The sequence below is a fragment of the Balaenoptera acutorostrata genome, chromosome 12 (genome assembly GCF_949987535.1).
Source record: "Balaenoptera acutorostrata chromosome 12, mBalAcu1.1, whole genome shotgun sequence".
NCBI lineage: Eukaryota > Metazoa > Chordata > Mammalia > Artiodactyla > Balaenopteridae > Balaenoptera > Balaenoptera acutorostrata.
Window position 1 is genome coordinate 58,063,782 of NC_080075.1, and position 25,355 is coordinate 58,089,136.

Consider the following 25,355-nt stretch of genomic DNA (forward strand, 5'->3'; position numbering starts at 1 on the left):
TAAAAGTAGTATGCATACTGTAACTCTAGTAATGTGAAAAACTGTGAGTGCATAAAGATATACACATACACATTTACATATAAATATAGAAACTGAAAGGATATACATAAAAATATTAATAGCTGTTTTTCCATTTCATACTTTTTGTAATTTTCCAAATGTCTGTATTGAATATGTATTATTCTTACTATCAGGAAAACAACATCATTTAAAATTGCATGTGTATGTATCAACAGATACCTGCAGTGGTCCTGGTTGATTCTGTGGCTGTCTCCGTCTTGTCTGTTTAATGAGCTGACAGCAAATTTCATTCTGTAGCTCAGGATGTGTCAGACAGATTTGCAAAGCACTCTGGGCTAGAGATATGTGATAATCAATTGCAGGAGAGTCAACTGCTGCATTTATAAAAAGTTGGCAGGTCTGAATTAAACAAAAAAAATAGATATACTCAGGGTGAGAAATGATTAGATTTATTCTGCATGAAATATTGATTCTCTTCTTAGCAACAGCTTTTGTTTAAAAGGATGGAAAAAGATATATTGTGATAACACTAATCAAAAGAAATCCAGAGTGGCTACATTAATATCAGACAGAGTAGATTTCAGGGCAAGGAATTCTGCCAGAGATAAAGAGGGTCATTTTATAATGATAAAGGGGTCAGTTCATCTAGAGGACATAACAATCCTAAATGTTTTAATAACATAGCTTCAAAATACATGGTACAACAACCTATAGGACTATAAGGAGAAACAGACAAAGTTCACAATTAAAGTTACAGATTTCAATATCCCCTGTCAATATTTGAGAGAACAAGTAGGCAGAAAATCAGTATGGATTTAGAAAACCTGAACAACACTATCAACCAACTTGAACTCATTTGTAGAATGCTCCACCTCAGAGCAGAATATGCATTCATTTTAAGGGCATATGGAACAGTAATAGCCTCTGGTCTACCAGACTATAAACTTCATAAAGACAAGGACTCTTTCTTATTTATCTTTGTATTCTCTACACAGCACAGAATTTCTAAATTTATTTGACTACAATCCCTTCCCATCTTTATTTTCTTCTAGTAATACCAATTGGCATCTTTAAAAACTAGTTTACTGAGGAAAATATTTTGGGAAATAGTAGACTAAATAACTTAAAATGGGGGTGCACGAGAAGATGGCGGAAGAGTAAGACGCGGAGATCACATTCCTTCCCACAGATACAGTAGAAATACATCTACACGTGGAACTGCTCCTACAGAACACCCACTGAACGCTGGCAGAAAACGTCCGACCTCCAAAAAGGCAAGAAACTCCCCCCGTACTTGGGTAGGGCAAAAGAAAAAAGAAATAACAGAGACAAAAGAATAGGGACGGCACCTGCACCAGTGGGAGGGAGCCGTGAAGGAGGAAAGGTTTCCACGCACTAGGAGCCCCTTCGCGGGCGGAGACTGCGGGGGGCAGAGGGGGGAAGCTTCAGAGCCACGGAGGAGAGCGCAGCCACAGAGGTGCGGAGGGCAAAGCGGAGAGGTTCCCGCACAGAGGCTCGGCGCCGAGCAGCACTCACCAGCCCGAGAGGCTTGTCTGCTTAGCCGCCGGGGCGGGCGGGGCTGGGAGCTGAGGCTCGGGCTTCGGTCGGATCGCAGGGAGAGGACTGGGGCTGGCGGCGTGAACACAGCCTGAAGGGGTTAGCGCACCACAGCTAGCCGGGAGGGAGACCGGGAAAAGGTCTGCAGCTGCCGAAGAGGCAAGAGACTTTTTCTTGCCTCTTTGTTTCGCGGCGGGCAAGGAGAGGGGATTCAGAGCGCCGCCTAAACGAACTCCAGAGAAGGGCGCGAGCCGCGGCTATCAGCGCGGATCCCACAGCAACAGGGGCGCAGAGGGAAAATCGGAGAGACTCCCGCACAGAGGCTCGGCGCCGAGCGGCGCTCACCAGCCCGAGAGGCTTGTCTGCTCCCCCGCCGGGGCGGGCGGGGCTGGGAGCTGAGGCTCGGGCTGCGGTCGGATCGCAGGGAGAGGACTGGGGCTGGCGATCGCAGGGAGAGGACTGGGGCTGGCGGTGTGAACACAGCCTGAAGGGGTTGGCGCACCACAGCTAGCCGGGAGGGAGACCGGGAAAAGGTCTGCAGCTGCCGAAGAGGCAAGAGACTTTTTCTTGCCTCTTTGTTTCGCGGCGGGCAAGGAGAGGGGATTCAGAGCGCCGCCTAAACGAGCTCCAGAGAAGGGCGCGAGCCACGGCGATCAGCACGGACCCCAGAGACGGGCGTGAGACGCTGGGGCTGCTGCTGCCGCCTCCAAAAAGCCTGTGTGTGAGCACAGGTCACTCTCCACATCTCCCCTCCCGGGAGCCTGTGCAGCCCGCCACTGCCGGGGACAACATCCCCGGGAGAACGCACTGCGCGCCTCGAGCTGGTGCAACGTCACGCCGGCCTCTGACGCCGCAGGCTCGCCCCGCCTCCTCTGTACCCCTCCCTCCCCGCGGCCTGGGTGAGCCAGAGCCCCCGAAGCAGCTGCTCCTTTAACCCCGTCCTGTCTGGGCGGGGAACAGACGCCCTCAGGCGACCTACACGCAGAGGCGGGTCCAAATCCAAAGCTGAACCCCAGGAGCTGTGCGAACAGGGAAGAGAAGGGGAAATCTCTCCCAGCAGCCTCAGAAGCAGTGGATTAAAGCTCCACAAACAACTTGATGTGCCTGCATCTGTTGAATACCTGAATAGACAACGAATCATCCCAAATTCAGGAGGTGGACTCTGGGAGCAGGAGATATTAATTTTTCCCCTTTTCCTTTTTTTTGTGAGTGTATATGTATATGCTTCTGGGTGAGATTTTGTCTGTATAGCTTTGCTTTACAATAGCTTTATTTTACTTCACTATATTATAGCCTCTTTCTTTCTTTCTTTCTATTTTTTCTCCCTTTTACTCTGAGCCGTGTGGACGAAAGGCTCTTGGTGCTCCAGCCAGGCATCAGGGCCGTGCCTCTGAGGTGGGAGAGCCAACTTCAGAACACTGGTCCACAAGAGACCTCCCAGCTCCACGTAATACCAAACGGCAAAAATCTCCCAGAGATCTCCATCTCAACATCAAGACCCAGCTTCACCCAACGACCAGCAAGCTACAGTGCTGGACACCCTATGCCAAACAACTAGCTAGACAGGAACACAACCCCATCCATTAGCAGAGAGGCTGCCTAAAATCATAATAAGGCCACAGACACACCAAAATACACCACCAGACGTGGACGTGCCCACCAGAAAGACAAGATCTAGCCTCATCCACCAGAACTCAGGCACTAGTTCCCTCCACCAGGAAGCCTACACAACCCACTGAACCAACCTTAGCCACTGGGGACAGATACCAAAAACAACGGGAACTACGAACCTGCAGCCTGTGAAAAGGAGACCCCAAACACAGTAAGATAGGCAAAATGAGACGACAGAAAAACACACAGCAGATGAAGGAGCAGGCTCAAAACACACTGGACTTAACAAATGAAGAGGAAATAGGTAGTCTACCTGAAAAAGAATTCAGAATAATGATAGTAAGGATGATCCAAAATCTTGGAAATAGAATAGACAAAATGCAAGAAACATTTAACAAGGATGTAGAAGAACTAAAGAGGAACCAAGCAATGATGAAAAACACAATAAATGAAATTAAAAATACTCTAGATGGGATCAATAGTAGAATAACTGAGGCAGAAGAAAGGATAAGTGACCTGGAAGATAAAATGGTGGAAATAACTACTACAGAGCAGGATAAAGAAAAAAGAATGAAAAGAACTGAGGACAGTCTCAGGGACCTCTGGGACAACATTAAACGTGCCAACATTCGAATTATAGGGGTACCAGAAGAAGAAGAGAAAAAGAAAGGGACTGAGAAAATTTTTGAAGAGATTATAGTTGAAAACTTCCCTAATATGGGAAAGGAAATAGTTAATCAAGTCCTGGAAGCACAGAGAGTCCCATACAGGATAAACCCAAGGAGGAACACGCCAAGACACATATTAATCAAACTGTCAAAAATTAAATATAAGGAAAACATATTAAAGGCAGCAAGGGAAAAAAAACAAATAACACACAAGGGAATCCCCATAAGGTTAACATCTGATCTCTCAGCAGAAACTCTGCAAGCCAGAAGGGAGTGGCAGGATATACTTAAAGTCATGAAGGAGAAAAACCTACAACCAAGATTACTCTACCCAGCAAGGATCTCATTCAGATTCGATGGAGAAATTAAAACCTTTACAGACAAGCAAAAGCTGAGAGAGTTCAGCACCACCAAACCAGCTTTACAACAAATGCTAAAGGAAATTCTCTAGGCAAGAAACACAAGAGAAGGAAAACACCTACAATAACAAACCCAATACATTTAAGAAAATGGGAATAGGAACATACATATCGATAATTACCTTGAATGTAAATGGATTAAATGCTCCCACCAAAAGACACAGGCTGGCTGAATGGATACAAAAACAAGACCCATACATATGCTGTCTACAAGAGACCCACTTCAGACCTAGGGACACATACAGACTGAAAGTGAGGGGATGGAAAAAGATATTCCATGCAAATGGAAATCAAAAGAAAGCTGGAGTAGCAATTCTCATATCAGACAAAATAGACTTTAAAATAAAGACTATTACAAGAGACAAAGAAGGACACTATATAATGATCAAGGGATCGATCCAAGAGGAAGGTATAACAATTGTAAATATTTATGCACCCAACATAGGAGCACCTCAATACATAAGGCAAATACTAACAGCCATAAAAGGGGAAATTGACAGCAACACAATCATAGTAGGGGACTTTAACACCCCACTTTCACCAATGGACAGATCATCCAAAATGAAGATAAATAAGGAAACACAAGCTTTAAATGATACATTAAACAATATGGACTTAATTGATATTTATAGGACATTCCACCCAAAAACAACAGAATACACATTTTTCTCAAGTGCTCATGGAACATTCTCCAGGATAGATCATATCTTGGGTCACAAATCAAGCCTAGGTCAATTTAAGAAAATTGAAATCGTATCAAGTATCTTTTCCGACCACAACGCTATGAGACTAGATATCAATTACAGGAAAAGATCTGTAAAAAATACAAACACATGGAGGCTACACAATACATTACTTAATAACGAAGTGATTACTGAAGAAATCAAAGGGGAAATCAAAAAATACCTAGAAACAAATGACAATGGAGACACGACAACCCAAAACCTATGGGACACAGCAAAAGCAGTGCTAAGAGGGAAGTTTATAGCAATACAAGCCTACCTCAAGAAACAGGAAACATCTCGAATAAACAACCTAACCTTGCACCTAAAGCAATTAGAGAAAGAAGAACAAAAAAACCCCAAAGCCAGCAGAAGGAAAGAAATTATAAAGATCAGGTCAGAAATAAATGAAAAAGAAATGAAGGAAACAATAGCAAAAATCAATGAAACTAAAAGCTGGTTCTTTGAGAAGATAAACAAAATTGATAAACCATTAGCCAGACTCATCAAGAGAAAAAGGGAGAAGACTCAGATCAATAGAATTAGAAATGAAAAAGGAGAAGTAACCACTGACACTGCAGAAATACAAAAGATCATGAGAGATTACTACAAGCAACTATATGCCAATAAAATGGACAACCTGGAAGAAATGGACAGATTCTTAGAAATGCACAAACTGCCGAGACTGAACCAGGAAGAAATAGAAAATATGAACAGACCAATCACAAGCACTGAAATTGAAACTGTGATTAAAAACCTTCCAACAAACAAAAGCCCAGGACCAGATGGCTTCACAGGCGAATTCTATCAAACATTTAGAGAAGAGCTAACACCTATCCTTCTCAAACTCTTCCAAAATATTGCAGAGGGAGGAACACTCCCAAACTCATTCTACGAGGCCACCATCACCCTGATACCAAAACCAGACAAAGATGTCACAAAGAAAGAAAACTACAGGCCAATATCACTGATGAACATAGATGCAAAAATCCTCAACAAAATACTAGCAAACAGAATCCAACAGCACATTAAAAGGATCATACACCATGATCAAGTGGGGTTTATCCCAGGAATGCAAGGATTCTTCAATATACGCAAATCAATCAATGTGATACACCATATTAACAAATTGAAGGAGAAAAACCATATGATCATCTCAATAGATGCAGAGAAAGCTTTTGACAAAATTCAACACCCATTTATGATAAAAGCCCTGCAGAAAGTAGGCATAGAGGGAACTTTCCTCAACATAATAAAGGCCATATATGACAAACCCACAGCCAACATTGTCCTCAATGGTGAAAAACTGAAACCATTTCCACTAAGATCAGGAACAAGACAAGGTTGCCCACTCTCACCACTATTATTCAACATAGTTTTGGAAGTGTTAGCCACAGCAATCAGAGAAGACAAAGAAATAAAAGGAATCCAAATCGGAAAAGAAGAAGTAAAGCTGTCACTATTTGCAGACGACATGATACTATACATAGAGAATCCTAAAGAGGCTACCAGAAAACTCCTAGAGCTAATCAATGAATTTGGTAAAGTAGCAGGATACAAAATTAATGCACAGAAATCTCTTGCATTTCTATACACTAATGACGAAAAATCTGAAAGTGAAATTAAGAAAACACTCCCATTTACCACTGCAACAAAAAGAATAAAATATCTAGGAATAAACCTACCTAAGGAGACAAAAGACCTGTATGCAGAAAATTATAAGACACTGATGAAAGAAATTAAAGATGATACAAATAGATGGAGAGATATACCATGTTCCTGGATTGGAAGAATCAACATTGTGAAAATGTCTCTACTACCCAAAGCAATCTACAGATTCAATGCAATCCCTATCAAACTACCACTGGCATTTCTCACAGAACTAGAACAAAAAATTTCACAATTTGTATGGAAACACAAAAGACCCCGAATAGCCAAAGCAATCTTGAGAACGAAAAATGGAGCTGGGGGAATCAGGCTCCCTGACTTCAGACTATATTACAAAGCTTCAGTAATCAAGACAGTTTGGTACTGGCACAAAAACAGAAATATAGATCAATGGAACAGGATAGAAAGCCCAGAGATAAACCCACACACATATGGTCAACTTATCTTTGATAAAGGAGGCAAGCATATACAGTGGAGAAAAGACAGCCTCTTCAATAAGTGGTGCTGGGAAAATTGGACAGGAACATGTAAAAGTATGAAATTAGAACACTCCCTGACACCATGCACAAAAATAAACTCAAAATGGATTAAAGACCTAAGTGTAAGGGCAGACACTATCAAACTCTTAGAGGAAAACATAGGCAGAACACTCTATGACATACATCACAGCAAGATTCTTTTTGACCCAGCTCCCAGAGAAATGGAAATAAGAACACAAATAAACAAATGGGACCTAATGAAACTGAAAAGCTTTTGCACAGCAAAGGAAACCATAAACAAGACCAAAAGACAACCCTCAGAATGGGAGAAAATATTTGCAAATGAAGCAACTGACAAAGGATTAATCTCCAAGATTTACAAGCAGCTCATGCAGCTCAATAACAAAAAAACGAACAACCCAATCCAAAAATGGGCAGAAGATCTAAATAGACATTTCTCCAAAGAAGATATACAGATGGCCTACAGACACATGAAAGAATGCTCAACATCATTAATCATTAGAGAAATGCAAATCAAAACTACAATGAGATATCATCTCACACCAGTCAGAATGGCCATCATCAAAAAATCTAGAAACAGTAAATGCTGGAGAGGGTGTGGAGGAAAGGGAACACTCTTGCACTGTTGGTGGGAATGTAAATTGATACAGCCACTATGGAGAACAGTATGGAGGTTCCTTAAAAAACTACAAATAGAACTACCATACGACCCAGCAATCCCACTACTGGGCATATACCCTGAGAAAACCATAGGTCAAAAAGAGTCATGTACCAAAATGTTCATTGCAGCTCTATTTACAATAGCCAGGACATGGAAGCAACCTAAGTGTCCATCGACAGATGAATGGATAAAGAAGATGTGGCACATATATACAATGGAATATTACTCAGCCATAAAAAGAAATGAAATGGAGGTATTTGTAATGAGGTGGATGGAGTTAGAGTCTGTCATACAGAGTGAAGTAAGTCAGAAAGAGAAAAACAAATACAGTATGCTAACACATATATATGGAATCTAAGGGAAAAAAAAAAAAAAAAAAAGGCCATGAAGAACCTAGTGGCAAGACAGGAATAAAGACACAGACCTACTGGAGAATGGACTTGGGGATGTGGGGAGGGGGTGGGGTGGGATGTGACGGGGTAGGAGAGTGTCATGGACATGTATACACTGCCAAATGTGGAATGGATGGCTGGTGGGAGGCGGCCGCATGGCACGGGGAGATCAGCTCGGTGCTTTGTGACCACCTGGAGGGGTGGGATGGGGAGGGTGGGAGGGAGGGAGATGCAAGAGGGAAGAGAAATGGGAACATATTGTATATGTATAACTGATTCACTTTGTTATAAAGCAGATGCTAACACACTATTGTAAGGCAATTATACTTCAATAAAGATGTTTGAGAAAAAAAAAATAACTTAAAATGAATGCAAATAAATACTTTTTTCCCCCTAAGAGATTAAATTTTGGAGTAGGTTACTAGGAAAAGGTTATAGCATAATCTTTCCTAGACATTTTCCAAAGTAGGATATTAATACTTATCATTCTTCATTTTAACAGTTCATTGTAATAAAACTGTGAAAATTTGTTTTGTTCCTGACTAGAGGAGTAGGTACTCCTGCCTGAGAAAGTTTAGGATGGATTGCCTAAAGGCAGGGGAAGCAACTTCAATACTCATAAAGTGTTCTATCTATGATTTTTAAAAAATATTTGCATGCTAACTGAACCCCAAATTATTGTAATAATGTATTAAATAAATTTGTAGTTACAGTGTAATATATATATATATATGTATATATATTTGTTTCAATGAATTAAATATATTGGGCTTATTAATGACATTGATATTTGGGAGTAAAATGAAGTTCTAAGAGTGAAATCAGTTTCTTTTGAACACGCTATTTTAAAATGTCAGTCTTTTTTTCTTACAACAAATGTCAGAAAACAAAAGAAGTACTGCTTGTGACAGCATATAGTTGGATCTTGCTTTTTTAATACAATCTGACAATCTCAACCTTGTAATTGGAGTGTTTAGACCATTTAAATTTAATGTAATTATTAGTATGATCAGGAATAAATCTTCTGTCTTGCTATTTGTTTTATATTTGTCTCATATGTTCTTTTTGGTTTTCCTCTTTTTTGGCCTTTTAAAAAATACTAGAGTATATTTTATGATTCTGTTTTATGTCCTTTATTGGCTTATCAGCTAAACCTCTTTGACTTTTTTTTAATAAGTGGTTGCTTTAGGGTTTTAGCATATATTTTAATCTTATCACAGTCTACCTTTAAGGAATATTATACCACTTCTTGTAGTATAAGAACCTTGTAACAGTATACTTACATTTTCCCTCTCTCAGTCTTTGTGCTATTATTGTCATATATTTTATTTCTACGTATAATTTTAAACCCCACAATACAATGTTATTATCTTTCCTTTAAACAGTCAATTAACTTTTAGAGAGATTGAAATAAGAAGGAAAAATTCTTATATATTTACCCACATATTTGCCATTTCTAGTGCTCTTCATTCCTCTGCATAAATCCAGATTTCCATCTGGCATCATTTTCTGACTGCCTAAAGGACATCACTAAACATTTCTTGTAGTATTGGTCTTCTGGGGATCAATTCTTTCAGGTTTTATAAAACTGAAAAAGCCTTTATGTCACCTTTGTTTTTGAAAAATATTTTCACTGGATATAGAATTCTAGGTTGATAGATTTTTTTTCCTTGCAGTACTTTAAAGATGTTACTCCACTATCTTATGACTTGTATAGTTTTCAATGAGAAGTCTGCTGTCATTCTTATCTATGTTCTCTATGTGTTATGTTATTCCTCCCCAAACCACCACCCTCTTTATAACTTGTCTAAAGCAATTGATTATGATGTGTGTTAGAGTAGTTTTTGTCACATTTCTTCTGTTTGAGATTCACTGAGCTTCTTAAATTTGAGAGTTTTGTAGTTTTCATTAAATTTGGGAAAAGAAAATTTAAGCCATTATTTCCTTGAATATTTTTCTGTTGCCCTCCTTCCTTTTGTGTAACTCCAATTCCATAGATGTTAGGCTGCTTGAAAATATACCATTGTTCACTGTACTCTATTCAATTTTTTTCAGTTTTTTTTTAACTTTGTGTTTCATTTTGGATAATTTTTCTTGCTATGTCTTTAAGTTCACTAGTCTTGCCTACTGCATTATCTTACCTGTCGTTAATCTCATCCAGTGTATTTTTTTCATTTTAGCCACTACATTTTTCATCTCTAAAAGTTCAATTTGGATCATTTAAATATCTTCCATTACTCTTCTTAAAATGCTTATGCTTTCCTCTACCTTCTTGAATATATGAAGTTTGGCTGCTAGTCTCCAAGATGGCCCCCAATGATCTCCATCTCTTGATATTCAGACAATATCTAAGGCAATCCCCTTCCATATTGTACTAGAGTTAGTCTGTGTGACCAGTAGAATATGGCAGAAATGATGGTATGCCATTTCTGAGGTTAGGTTATTAAAAATCAATGTGACTTCTATCTTGAGTACTCTACTTGATGCCTAGTGCATTAGGAGGTCTTTCCATCCTGGATGATAGGAATACAAACTATTTTCAGCAATGTGTAAGTTCCAGGAATTTTTTTTTTTTTTTTGCCTATTCTTTTCTGGTAGTTCTTTCCCTAGCCTCAGGTAGTTTCCTCACACACATATGATTATCACCTCTCAGCTAAAAACTCAAAAGGAACCCTCTATGAATCTGTGGAGCACTTTCCCACTCTCTTCTGCTCACTCCTCTCAGTTTTGTGAATTCAAACCATCTTGGCCTCCTCAAATTCTGAACTCTGTCTTGGTAACTCAGGAAGACTGCCAAGCACTATTTGGGTGTCCCTCCATGCACTGTGGTCATGAAACTCTCTCCAAGATATTAAGCTGCAATGATTGGAAAGCTTACTTCGTGTGTTTTCCTGAGGATCACTGTCCTACACAGCCTGTTAATTCAACAGTCTGAAAACAATTGGTAGGGTAAATCCAGTTCCTGTTGCTCCATCACTGCCAAAAAGCAGAAGTTCTTCCTTTTATCTTCTAACTGGTTGTTGTTTGTACATGTAAAAAGTTTTGATTTCTGCTGATTAATTTTGTACCTCACTATCTGATTGAATTATCTTTTTTGTTTGTAGTAGTTTTTTAAGTTTTTTTCCCCAGGTATACAATTATATAATCTGTAAATATTTGCATTTCCAATTTGTTCCCTTCTAATTTGTTTTCATTGCCTAATTGCAATTGGTTAGTACCACTAATAGAATGCTAAATAATAATAATATTAATAATAATGGGGATACACTCTATACAGATTATGCTTTAATAAGAAGTTTTTAAAATATTAATGGGAGTGAGTATCATTGTCTTGTTCTTCACTTTAATGAAAATGTTTAAAGCATTTCCCCATAAAGCATGACATTTGTTTTTACTAAACAGAAATATTTTATCATGTTAAGGAAATATCTATCAGTATTTTATGAATGCCTTTTCACCATCTGTAGAGATGATTGTCGACTTAATAATAAATAATATTAATAGACATCCTAATATTTAGCCATCCTTGATTTCCTGGAACAAATCCCTCTTAGTCATGATTAGTATTCTTTTAGTATGATGTTGGATTCTGTTTACTAATACTACTTTATTAGTTTTTGTATGAAATGCTCTGTTTTCTACAATATTTTCTGGGGTTTTGTATCAAAGTAATACTCACTTCACAAAAAGAATCTGGTGACATGATGACTGAGAATTGCTTCAAAATAATCCAATCTTGGGGAGCAGTGGGGTTGGGGAGAATAAAACAAAATTGGTCATATGTTGACAACTGTGGAGCTGGATGATGAGTATCTTATACTTCATAATATTCTCTCTACTCTTATATATGTTTGAGATTTACCCCCAAAAAAGTAAAAGAAAAAAATTTTTGCAAAATTTCCTTCTTTCCTATGCTTTGGGACAGTTTAAACAGCATTGAAATTATCCACACTTATAAAGTTTGGTAAATTCCCCTGTTTAAATTTTCATTCACCTGTGTAATTGGTTTTTGCCATTTATATTTTGTTATAAAGTTGATCACTTCATCCAGATTTTCAAATATATTTGTATAAAGTCTTTCTTGCTTTGGGTATTTGTGTATTCTACAGGTGGATTTTTAAAAACGTTCCATTATGGTAATTTTAAAACATGAACAAAAGTAGAGAGAACAGTATAATGTACCCATCACCTGGTGTCAACAATTGTCAACAAGCATTTTGCCACACTTGTTTCATTCAACCCCTGCATCCACTTTTTTTCTGTAGTATTCTAATGTATGTCATGTTTACCAATACTTCAGTAGGGCTCTCCAACTGATAAAGATTTTTTTCCCATAACCATCATGTCATCATTATCCCCTTCCCAAATTAACAACAATTCCTTAGTATTATCTAGTAAATATATAATTTTTTGAGATGGGTGGAATGTAGGCAAGAAAAAGCCAAAAGAGAGACAAAAATTGAGACTTTAAGAGACTATGGGAAAATGAAGTACCAAGGTCCCAGTGCAGAGTCAAACATGAATCCATAGAAGGTACATTATATTCTGAGACTGGAGTAATGGAGGAAAAAATAGATGAAAGAATGTCTGTTGAGAAGAGAGATTCAAGGTGATCATGTCTGATGCCCTCTAATTTTCCCAATGACCTAGAATGTAAGTTTGTTGTGAGGAGCATTATTGAGTAGGGAATTTGAGGGGATGTGACCAAAGACAAGCAAAAGGAGAGACCCTAAGGAATGAAGACCACAGATTTATATTTGCTCCAGTCCATACGGCTGTTTGATGCTCTCTAGCAGTATGTATGTGATTAATATGGAAGCAGGCAAGACAGCAGCATTGATCTCGGTTGGGATTCAGCTGAAGAATGCATGGAACTACAGGTCCCAAGGAACTATGAGTATTAATGAAAGTCATCCAGACTAGATAAAGAAGGAAGAAAAGCCAAGAGGCAGTTATCATGCTCTCTCTTGATCTCAAAGAAAATAAATGGCTCAAAAAAATGTCTTAGTGAGGATGAAAAATGGAAGAAAGAAAATAAGAGAGCTCATGGGCTAAGAGATTATGGTTAATGAAAGACACATTAGAATTTAAGCTTTTAGAAGTGGTGTACTTATGAGGAATGTTGAGGTCAGGGTGTGGACATGCAGAATTAGAAGGTGAAGCAGGGTATAGAGGAAGCTTACTGACATTGAGAAGGTCAGGAATCTTAAGGCCATGGCATTGGTGAGGGAAGTGATAGTAAAGTAATTCAGGGTAATGGCAAGATTTGAGGCAGAGAGAAAGATGTGAGTTGGGAGCCAAAATCCTTAATGAAATTTGAGGAGTTACCAGAAGGTGACTGATGACAGAGATGATGGGGGTGGAGGATTAAGAGTGATAGAGGTGAATGGTAAGCTTCAAGTCACCATGGATTTCTAATAGAGGTTGAGTAATAAGAATTTGAGAGTAGCACTGGAGAAGAAGAAGGATATTGATCCCTCTCCCAACACTGAGGTACAAGTGATGTCAGGAATCTCTCCATTTGAGAGGTTGAAGAGGAAATGATTCTTCTGATATTAAGTGTTTCACATGGCCCAAACCATAGATCGTTTACTACAATAAATCTCAAATCCTCACTCAGAAAGCATATTAAATTCACCTAATTTTAGTTCAGTAGATTTTCTTAATCATCATCACATTCTGAATTTTCTTGAAAAGAGTGAAACTTTATAATCTGAAGTTTTATTTTTTCCTATTAAATTTTTTAACAATATATAACTCCATATAAAATCTTACCTTAAATAATTTAATTGCTTCTGTCTGTAGAGCTTCCGAAGGTAGTGTTGTCAAAGGAGAAATGAGTCCTTCTTTGCTGTGACACAAAGTAGGGTGTCTCCATATCTGAGAGGCTAAATACAGAATGAAATATGAACAGGAAACAGAAAGAATCACTTATTTTGGCCTCACATTAAATCAGCCCTTTAGAAATTACCTCATTCTGGCTTGGCTCACAATTTAAGTCATAAAAGTCATGAAAAACCTCTGATAACATTATTTTATTTCAGTTTCCAGGCCATTGGGATTCTCCTATTTCTGTTTTGGATAAATTAAAGCTAGAAGAGTTTGGTACAAATATTCTAGGCCAAAACAAGTCTACCAGGACATTGTCATGTTGGTTAAATGTGCTAAAGATTGGTGACCTAGGTGGGGAGATGACTGTACATGAGAGGGAGCTGGGGGAAGATACAGAGAGGAGAAGCCAGAGCAGAAGGAGACAGAAAGATAAAGAGGAACTTGAAGTCATTCCTAAAATCAACAATTTATTAAATTCCTATGCTAGACACTGCAAATAAAATGTGATCTCTATTATTAAGTAAAGCAGAGCTTAGAATCTAAGCTCTCAATGGGGGAACCTTAGCCATAAAAAAAACTTCAGTGCAAAGCAACAAATGCTATAAAAGTTTTAAATGGTAAAGTGCATTGGGATATAATTTTAACATTTATTAGGCACCTTTTATGAGCCAGATGCTGAGTTGGGATGGGTTGGCTGGGGGAGCTCCTAAGGTAGGTAGGATTTCATCAAGTTGGTGGGGAATGTGAAGGAAGAAGGGTGTTCCAGGCAGAGGGAGTAATGTGAGCAAAGGCAGAGAGGTGTGACAGGATATGGACATATCAAGGAATGACGGTGTCCTTGGAGCCAAAGAACCACAATGAGAATCCTGGCCTGTGACAAGCAAAGCCTATGAGAAGATGGGTACATCTCAGGGAAACAGGAACCCGCAAAGTGAAAACTCTATTAGGCTAAGGGAGTTAGGGCCCATTTCATAAACCATAAAGCCTTGTACATTAAAAACTTACAAGGTTCCCCTTCTATATTTAGCAATTTGCAAATGAGTTGTTCAAATTCAGATCCAACATTTACATTGTTACTTCCAGCTGCAACAGTCAGGTGATAAAGCCAAGTGTCCTTAAAAATCAAAACATATTAATAGAGATGTTAACCAAGACATAGTTTTTGATGACTTAAGGAAAAAAACAACTTGCATAAACAGTAGAAAACTTTGACAATGGAAAAAAAAAACACTCTTAATTTTTAAATAATAACTAAAAGCCACTTAAAGAGTTCTGAAGCCAGCTTATTTGAATTGTGCTCATAGTACCTTTTCCCCATTGTTCACATTTAGAAAAGCATAAGAAAATTAAGAAAGTAATGTGACACTAAGAGACTAGAATAAATACAACCAATTAATATTCTTTTAAGAAATACAACAAATTCTATCAAATTTAAAATCTGACTCCTAGTACATACAAATAGAACATATAAAATACCTAGGAAATCCAGAAAATTTAAAGAAGGAAATAATACCCAGAAGGAACATACCTCAACACAATAAAGGCCTTGTAAGAAAAGCCCACAGCTAATATCATACTCAATGGTGAAAAACTGAAAGCTTGTCCTGTAAGATCTGGAACAAGGCAAGGATGCCCACTCTTGCCACTTCTATTCACCATACCACTGGAAGTCCTAGCCAGAGCAACAGAGCAAGAAAAAGAAATAAAAGGCATCCAAATCGGAAAGGTAGAAGTAAAATTATCTCTGTTTGCAGATGACATTATCTTATTTGTTGAAAACCCTAAAGATTCCATAAAAACACTGTTAGAACTAATACATTTAATAAAGTTGCAGGATACAAAATCAACATACAAAAATCAGTTGTGGGGACTTCCCTGGTGGTGCAGTGGTTAAGAATTTGCCTGCCAATGCAGGGGACATGGGTTCGAGCCCTGGTCCGGGAAGATCCCATATGCCACGGAGCAACTAAGCCTGTGCGCCACAACTACTGAGCCTGTGCTCGAGAGTCTGTGAGCCACAACTACTGAGCCCACATGCCACAACTACTAAAGTCCGTGCACCCAGAGCCTGTGCTCCGCAACAAGAGAAGCCACTGCAAGGAGAAGCCCATGTACTGCAAGGAAGAGTAACCACCACTCGCCACAACTGGAGAAAGCCTGCGCACAGCAATGAAGACCCAACACAGCCAAAAAATAAGTAAAATAAATAAACTAATTAATTTTTAAAAATCGGTTGTGTTTGTACACACTAACAATGAATTATCTGAAAAGGAAATTAAGAAAACAATCCCAAAACAATAGGAAAAAAAAAAAGAATAAAGTACTTAGGAATAAACTTAACCAAGGAGGTGAAAGATTTGTACACCAAAAACAATAAAGCACTAATGAAAGAAACTAAAGCAGACACAAATAAATGGAAAGACATCCAGTCATAGATTGGAAGAATTAATATTATTAAAATGTCCATACTACCCAAAGCAACCCATAGAGATTCAAAGTAATCCCTAACAAAATCCCAATTTTTTTTTAACAGGAATAGAAAAAACAATCCTAAAATTCACATGGAACAACAACAGACCCCAAATAACCAAAGCAATTTTGAGCAAGAAGAACAAAGCTGGAGGGATCATACTTCCTAATTCAAAATATATTACAAAGCTACAGTAATCAAAATAGTATGGTACTGGCATAAAAACAGACATTAGGTCCATCAATGGGCCTAATGATTGCTTCATTAGGCCAATGGGACAGAATAGAGAGTCCAGAAATAAAACCATGCATATATGGTCAACTGATTTTTAACAAGGTTGCCAAGAATACAGTGGGCAAAGGATTGTCTCTTCAATTAATGGTGTTGGGGAAACTGGATATCCATATGCAAAACAATGAAATTGGAGGGCTTCCCTGGTGGTGCAGTGGTTTAGAATCTGCCTGCCAATGCAGGGGACACAGGTTTGAGCCCTGGTCCTGGAAGATCCCACATGCTGCAGAGCAACTAAGTTTGCATGCCACAACTACTGAGTCTGCACTCTAGAGTCTGCGAGCCACAACTACTGAGCCCGCGTGCTGCAACTACTGAAGCTCATGCACCCTAGAGCCCGTGCTCCGCAACAAGAGAAGCCACCGCAACGAGAAGGCCATGCACCGCAACAAAGAGTAGCCCCTGCTTGCCACAACTAGAGAAAGCCTGTGCACAGCAACGAAGACCCAATACAGCCAAAAATAAGTAAATAAAATAAATAAATTTATTTTTAAAAAAATGAAATTGGACCCTGATATCACACAGTACACAAAATCAATTCAAAATGGAATAAAGACTTAAACATCAGACCTGAAACCATAAAACTCCTAGAAGAAAACACTGAGAAAAAGCTTCTGGACACTGGCCTTGGCAATGATTTCTTGGGTATGACACCAAAAGCACAGGCAACAGAAGCAAAAATAGACATGTGGAATTACATCAAACTAAAAAGCTTCTGCACAGCAAAGGAAACCATCAACAAAATGAAAAGATAACCTACTGAGTGGGAGAAAATATTTCAAATCATATTTCTGATAAGGGGTTGATATCTAAAATACATAAAAAACTCATACAACTCAATAGCAAAAAGACAAACAATCCAATTAAAAAATGGGCAGAGGATCTGAAAAACATTTTTCCCAAGAAGACATACAGATGGCCAACAGGTACACAAAAAGGAGTTCAACATCACTAATCATCAGGGAAATGCAACTGAAAACCACAATGAGTTATCACCTCACACCTTTTAGAATGGCAACTATCAAAAACAAAACAAAACCCAAAAAAGATAAGAAATAACAAGTATTGGTGAGGATGTAGAGAAAAGGGAGCCCTGTACACTGTTGGTGGGAATGTAAATTGGTGCAGCACTGTGGAAAACAGTATGGAGTTTCCTCAAAAAATTAAAAATAGAACTACTGTATGATCCAGCAATTCTACTTCTGGGTATTTATCTGAAGGAAGCTTTGTAATATAAATTTATATAAAATAGTAACTCAAAAAGATATATGCACCCCCATGTTCATCACACCACTATTTACAATAGCAAAGACATGGAAGCAACCTAAGTGTCCATCGATAGATGAATGGGTAAAGAAAATATGGTATATACATATAATATTATTCAGCCTTAAAAAGGAGGAAATCCTGCCACTTGTGACAACATAGATGAATCTGGAGGACATTTCTGTGTCTGGTTTGTTAGCAACCAGGTTTGTTGCCTGCTAACAAACCAGACACAGAAAGACAAATACCATATAATACCACTTACATGATGGATCTAAAATAGTCAAACTCATAGAAGCAGAGAGGGAATGGTGGTTGCCAGAGGCTAGGGGGAAGGGGAAACAGGGTGGTATTAGTCAAAAGGTACAAAGTTGTGGTTATACAAGATGAATAAGTCCTGGGAAAAAAAAAGAAAAAAAAAAAGATGAATAAGTCCTAGAGATCTATCATACAGCATGGTGCCTATAGTTAACAATATTGTTATACATACTTGAAAATTTACTAAGAGGGAAGATCTTATGTTATGTAGTTCTTATCACACACACACAAAAATAATAATTAAAAAAGAGGTTGAGAGGAAACTTTTGGATGTGATGGATAGGTTTATGCCATAGACTGCAGTGATGGTTTCATGAGCACATAATTATTTCCAAAGCATCAAGTTGTATACATTGATTATGTATAACTTTTTATATGTAAGGAAGAAAGAAAGAAAAGAAAAGAACCCATTTTTCTGCTCCCCAAATATACTGAACTTTTTTCTTTCTATTAAAATATATATGTACATTATATTTTCACATAGTTGAGATTATATTAAGGACGTGCTTATACTATATTAGTAAAATTCAGAAATTATAATTATCTATTTTTAATATAAAAAAGAGATAAGGCTGCAGGATATTTTATCATATGGACATTATTTAATCAATTTCCTACTGTTGAACATTTAGATGCTTACTAATTTCACACTGATAAAAAAATACCATGAAATCTAACATCTGTTAAGTAAAAAAGGGTGTCTGTTATATTTTTTGTGTTTGAAATATATCAGAAATAAAATTATTTAAAAAATACTATGTCCAACAAATCTATAGGTAAATCTTTGATTGCACTTAACGGTCATTTGAAAATTATTACCAATACTTAATCATATTAGTCTAAATCATTCTAAATCAACCAATTAGACCTTACATACCTTTTCATGCTTGGATCCAATCAGGAGGTAAGTCGGACCTTGGTCTTTGGGGTGGATCACAATAGTGTAATGTGTGGATAAAAGACTTCGCCCACTGGCTTCATAATCTTCATCTGAATCACAGGATCTGTCAACCTCTTCAACTTTAGCCTCCCAGAGTCTGATCTGACCTAAAGGAAACTAAAGTAAATATTAGTAATTGTAAGGAAGGAACTTTCTAAATATTTTCCTGCTAAAATTTTTCATAGTCTTTTTCATTCTTACCGTTATAAAGCATACCTTTTTAAAAATGAATGCCTAAAGCTAATTGGATTATCCACATTGTTACAAAAGTAGTAGCCACAACCAACATGCCAACTGTAATACTGAAGAACAATTTGAATATTAGACATTTAACTTTTGTGGAAAAAGCAAGAAGCCACTTCCATACAGTGGTTTGGATTATTCATTTGGACCAAAATGACACATTACCTAGTCAAGCAATTCAGTCAAAATATTCATTTGACTTTTTTCCCCACAGAATTAATTTGATTAAGTTATTGGATCAAAAGGACAAGGGTAGACATAGTCTCAATACTATTCATAGAAAAAGTAACAAAGTTAGACAGCTGGTGTGAAGAAGTGTGATTAACTATTACTCTAAACCCCAATAAATGAGGAGTGTTTTGAGGCTATATACACATATATGATATATTACACATGTAATATATCACAAAAAATGCCATGATTTCTTTCATCTTAATTTAAGTGTAAGAAAAACATCCTAAAAATGATTTATATTAAATTTTACCTACTCTTTTACTGATGAAAACAATTATTTGCTGTGTAGAATGTTTAGCATATTTGTTTTAAAACTTTTCTTTAATTAGTCCATTTATTCCAGGAACACACACAGTCTGCTTCAGATGTACAACTTCTAAAATATTCGGTCAGGTTTGGAATTGCAGGCTGAAAAAGTTCATTGTAACTCCAAGGACATTTACCATCTTACATTTCCATGCTCAGGCCCAGGGCTCAGTGCTTGGACTCTTTTCCCATCTACACTCACTCCCCTGGGTGATGTCATCCAACCTCATGGCTTTTGCATCAGCATGTATTAGCTACTCCCAAATTTATAACTCCTGACTCACACTAGCTCTACTTAGATGTCTAATAGCATTTCAGCGTCACTTGGTAAGTCCTCCCCCACCACCTGCTCTCCTGAGTCTCTCCCACCCCAGTTGTTCGCAACTTGATCTTTCCAGCTGCTCAGGCCAAAAAGCTTGGCATCGTCACTGCCCCTTTTCTTGCTCTCATATTCCATACCCTTTTAGTCAACAAATCCTATCAGCAAATCTTTCAAAATATACCCAGAATCTGGTCTCTTCTCACACCTCCATTGCCACACTAAACCACAATCATCTCTCACCTGAATTACTGTAAGAGTCTCCTAACCAGCCTCCTCCTAATTCCCTTCAGACAGTAGCTGGAGTGTTCCTGTTAGACATAGGTCCGATCATGTCACTGCTCGGCTCAAAATCCTCAAATGGCTTCTCATCTTACTTGGAGCAAAAGCCAAAGTCCTTACTATGATAAGGTCCCCTGCGATTTGGTCCCCGTTACTTCCCTGAACTCATCTCCTATTATCCTCTCCCTAACGGAGTCCAGTCCAGTCACACTGACCTTCTCACTATTCCTCAAACACACCCGGCATGCTCCTGCCAAGGCCTCTGCACTTGCTGTTCCTTTGGCTTGGAGTACTCTTGCCTCTTTTACTTCCTTCAAAACCTAATTAAAATGTCGGCTTCTCAGTGAGGTCTTACCTAGATATCTTATCTGCCTAATAGCTGATTAATAGTAAAAAATTAATTCATTTGATTAAATGTGTTGTCTTCTATGAGAAACATTGCTTTTTCCCATTAAATTAATTACAGTTATTTTCTGAGTAGTTACTATGTGCAAAGCACTATTCTGGGCACTGAGTGAAGAAAATTTACTTCTGAAGGAAAAATGTGAAATTAACTTATCTATACTTTCAGAAAAAGAAAGGCAGTAAAACAAAAGCAAAATAATAGGGCAGAAAATTCACATTAATAAATAAAAAGCAAGCTTTAAAAAATAGGATAAAGAAAACTAATTCTACTATGATAATACATGACAATACTACCCTAATTGTGTGCTTTAGACATACCCAATCATATGACAATCAAGGTTCCACCCACCCCAATATTTAAAGGTGATTATTCCTTTTACCAGAGGATTTACCATGGTTCTATAAACAGTGAATAGACTGGGTGCTTTTAAATATTTTGACTGAATTTTTAAAAAGACACTGATTGAGGACTTCCCTGGTGGTACAGTGGTTAAGAACCTGCCTGCCAATGCAGGGGACACAGGTTCGATCCCTGGTCCGGGAAGATCCCACATGCTGCGGAGCAACTAAGCCCGTGCACTACAACTACTGAGCCTGCGCTCTAGAGCCCATGAGCCACAACTACTGAGCCCGCGTGCCACAACTACTGAGCCTGTGCCTAGAGCCTGTGCTCCACAACAAGAGAAGCCACTGCAATGAGAAGCCCGTGCACTGCAACGAAGAGTAGCCCCCGCTCTCCTCAACTAGAGAAAGCCCGCGTGCAGCAATGAAGACCCAACACAGCCAAAATTAAAAATAAATAATTAAAAAAAAAAAAAAGACACTGATTGAGATAAAGACAAATTGCTTCTGAAACATCTATAGCACAAAATGAAGTAAGCCTATACCAATTCACAAGCATTCTCAATACTTTTCCCGTAATTATAATGGATTTCTGTTCAGCTATCTACATTCCTCTGACTTGTTCCTTCTGTGATCAATGTTATCCATTTTTAATAAAAAACAAATTATTATTAGTAGTAGTAGGAACATTTAAATTCTACTCTCAGCAAATTTTAAATTATTTTTCTATTTATAAAACACGAATATAGAAACTTGGTAAAAATAGAAAGTTATTAAAAAAAAGGAAGAAAAAAATCATCCATAATTCTACTACCACTCAACATTTTGGTATAGTTCTTTCTGACTTTTCTGCTATGTGTATCCTTACATAGATGTGCTGGACTGAGAATTATAAACTCAGAATCCCAAACTTCCTCTTCTACAGTCTCCCTGTAACTGCAGAAAAGAAGCTGGGAACTAAATTTGTCAGAATCCCCTTCCCTGCATGGCTCCAAATTAGCGCTTGCCTGAGAGAATTTTCATGCGATGTGGAAGGTAAGGGTGAAAGAAGAGTCATTATTCTCCTGAGACAGCTGCAGTCAGATGCCTGGGCTGATGCGTCACAGAGGCTTCTCAGTAAACTGCTGAGTACCAGCTGCCTCTGTGCTTTGTGTTCAGACCGTTGGTGCTGACTTCTCAGATCTTCAGTGGCAGCTGCTTCCCCGACCTCTACTCCCCCAACTTTTCTAAAGTTATGTATGTCCCTAATTCTGCATTAAAATTGTTAAAACTGGAATACACAGAGTGGCTTCTGTTTTCCTGACTGATAATTGAGTTAGGGTTATACTGAATATGCAATTTTGTACTGTGCTTATTCTTGTATTATTTTTATGAGCATATTCCCACATTACTTCAGAGATATCACTCTCAATGGCTGCACTGTGTTAAGTACCAACCCGTGAGCGATACTGAGAATAATGGCATGCATTTTAAATATGGCTAGTCAGAACTGAGAGTGCAGACTATGAAAATAGAGCAGAGAAATACTAACTGACCTACATGGTCAGTGGACCAAGAAGTTTAGTCTCATTAACACAGTAATCAGTCATAGGCTGCTGTTCTGTGGAGCTGGCATCATTGTTTTATGCAAATACTCTTGGTCCATGTTAGTTCAATTTTTATAGTTTCAGTAATCCAAAGATGACATGGGGTATGCACAATGATAATTAGGTATACATTTCATGTTTGGAAGATACCCATCTTTTTTACTCTGAAAATGCAATAACTCAAGTTTTGGCGGGGAGGAGATTAGTTAAAAATGAACGAATAGGATATAGATATGCAGATGGATGGATAGATAAGTGGTATCTAGGGATTCGAGGGCCTGGGACAGGACTGGATTCTTTTCCCTTCCCAGCTCTTTTTTCCTAGCTTGCTGTTCCCTTCAATCAACCTTATCTAGTCTGTCAGACCTGGAAAATATGAGAAATTGATGTTGAAAGTGGGATAGAGGAAGACTTTTCTAGGTCTTAGAAGAAGAATTAATTACAAGTTACTAAGGCTTATAATTAAGAATCAAAACCCCTGTAGGTCTATGATTACCTTAGTAATAAATTTTATGCAAAATTTCAACCTTATCAAAAATCCTAAAGTTTGAGCTAGCAACAGAACAGTGAAAGGGAAAACTTGAAGCCATAACAAACAAAAAATTCCTCTAATTAGCATATTAAAAATACATACATACCTTATCTTCTTGACTACGAAAATAATATAATGTTTTTCCTATAAGTGTACACCAGACTCTTTTGGAGTAGCCATGTTTTACCTGAAATCATATTTCAAAGAATTACAAATGTAGCTCAGAACTCTGACACCTTAAAGTATAGTTTATACACTTTATTTGAAGCTGTTCAGCTATCCAGTTTGCTTGAGATGTAAGTGATATTCCAACTAGACTATCCAAATGCTATTTAAAATTTACCCATTATAGTAGTAGCATGGTATGTTTTGCTTTGGTGCTCACCATTCAACACTTAACGAATGTTTACTATATGTCAAGTACTATGCCTAGGACTAAGGATTCAAAGATGCCAGTTTCACAAGTAAGTGTATTTCATAGCTTTTATATTACATAGATTTCCAATAACCCTGTGGGGCTCTCTGGGTTAACACTCTAATGTTAGAAACGAGACTGAAACCTAAGAATTCTAGTGATTTCCAAAATGTAAGAGATTCATTCATTCAAAACATTTGATGCCTTCTCCAGAAGTAATAATACACTAAACACATTTGATACCTTCTCCAGAAGGATACACACAAAATTGTAAAATAATAATATTAAAAGCTATTATTACATATTGAGTGCTTCCTATACGTCAGGAACTATGTCAAGTGATTGGGATGGAATCTGAATCTGATTCCTGACTCTGAATAGTCAGAGGCTGGTCTAGATACTGGGGAGACGGATATGAATGAGACACAGTCTCCTTCTTCAAGGAGCTCACTGCCTCGTGAGGAAGACAGACAACTAACCCAGCAGCATGCTACATATCTTCATCAAGAACACAAAGAGTTTACACGCCTAGTTTTTTGGGGGTTTTTTTGGTGGAAGACATTTTACCAAAATTGGTACTAAATACCACAGGTTTTTCATTGTTTGGTAGCTTTATGAAGATCCTCACTGTGAGTTCCTCTCTGCCCAAGTTCTGCCCAGGTACAGGCACTGAAGATCTTTGCCAGACAGTCCCAGCTACACACTCAAGCCTAGAAAAACACCAAGGACCCCATTCCCATCAGTGGGTAAGATTGATAATAGGCTCTGTTGCCCCAGACCTAGAATGCGGTGTGCCTGGTTGAGCTTGCCCTATAATCCCACTACCCTGGCAGCCCTGCCAACTTCTGCCTTGAGGCTTGACCCTCTCCTGCAATAGTTAGACTGGGCTTCAATTTGGAGAGGCCCACCACCTGGAAACCAAGACACTGGCCGGTAAAACGAAAGCCCAACATTCCATTGTCATGCTTGCCCATGGTGATAAATACGAAGGAGAAAACTAGAGCAGGAAAGGAGAAGGAAGTGCCTGGAGAAGGAGGGACGTGTTTTACAATTTAAAATAAGGCGGTCAGGAAGGCATCACCAACACTGATTCAAGCCTTGGAGGAGGTAGATGAGCTATGCAGTCACCTGAGAGAACACTCCGGGCAAGGAAGCAGCAAGCGCCAAGGTCCTGAGACGGTGTGTGCCCATGTGTCTGAGACTAAGCGAGGAAGGGGAGAGGTCACTGGCGAAGGGGCAGCATATGGGGATGGGGAGCACACATATTTTGCAGGGCCCTTGTAATGACATAACATTTAAACGGACTGCTCTGACAGTTGTACAATGAGAAGAATATAAATTATTGCCACAACGGA

The 25,355-nt window shown here is 38.3% G+C and overlaps 1 protein-coding gene across 3 annotated transcripts in view; it reads right to left on the reverse strand.

The window, feature by feature from the left end:
• PLEKHH2 (pleckstrin homology, MyTH4 and FERM domain containing H2) overlaps nt 1-25,355 on the reverse strand; it is a 123,044-nt gene that overhangs the window by 25,215 nt on the left and 72,474 nt on the right. Inside the window, exons 16-20 of one of the 3 annotated variants that reach the window (XM_007190100.3) lie at nt 23,692-23,772; nt 19,274-19,453; nt 15,057-15,165; nt 13,995-14,107; nt 241-420 (exon numbers count right to left, since the gene is read on the reverse strand). In XM_007190100.3, the coding sequence (XP_007190162.2) occupies nt 241-420; nt 13,995-14,107; nt 15,057-15,165; nt 19,274-19,453; nt 23,692-23,772 (663 nt within the window). The remainder of the gene's footprint in view (nt 1-240; nt 421-13,994; nt 14,108-15,056; nt 15,166-19,273; nt 19,454-23,691; nt 23,773-25,355) is intronic. The other 2 variants (XM_057558079.1, XM_057558080.1) reach the window with 2 other exon arrangements.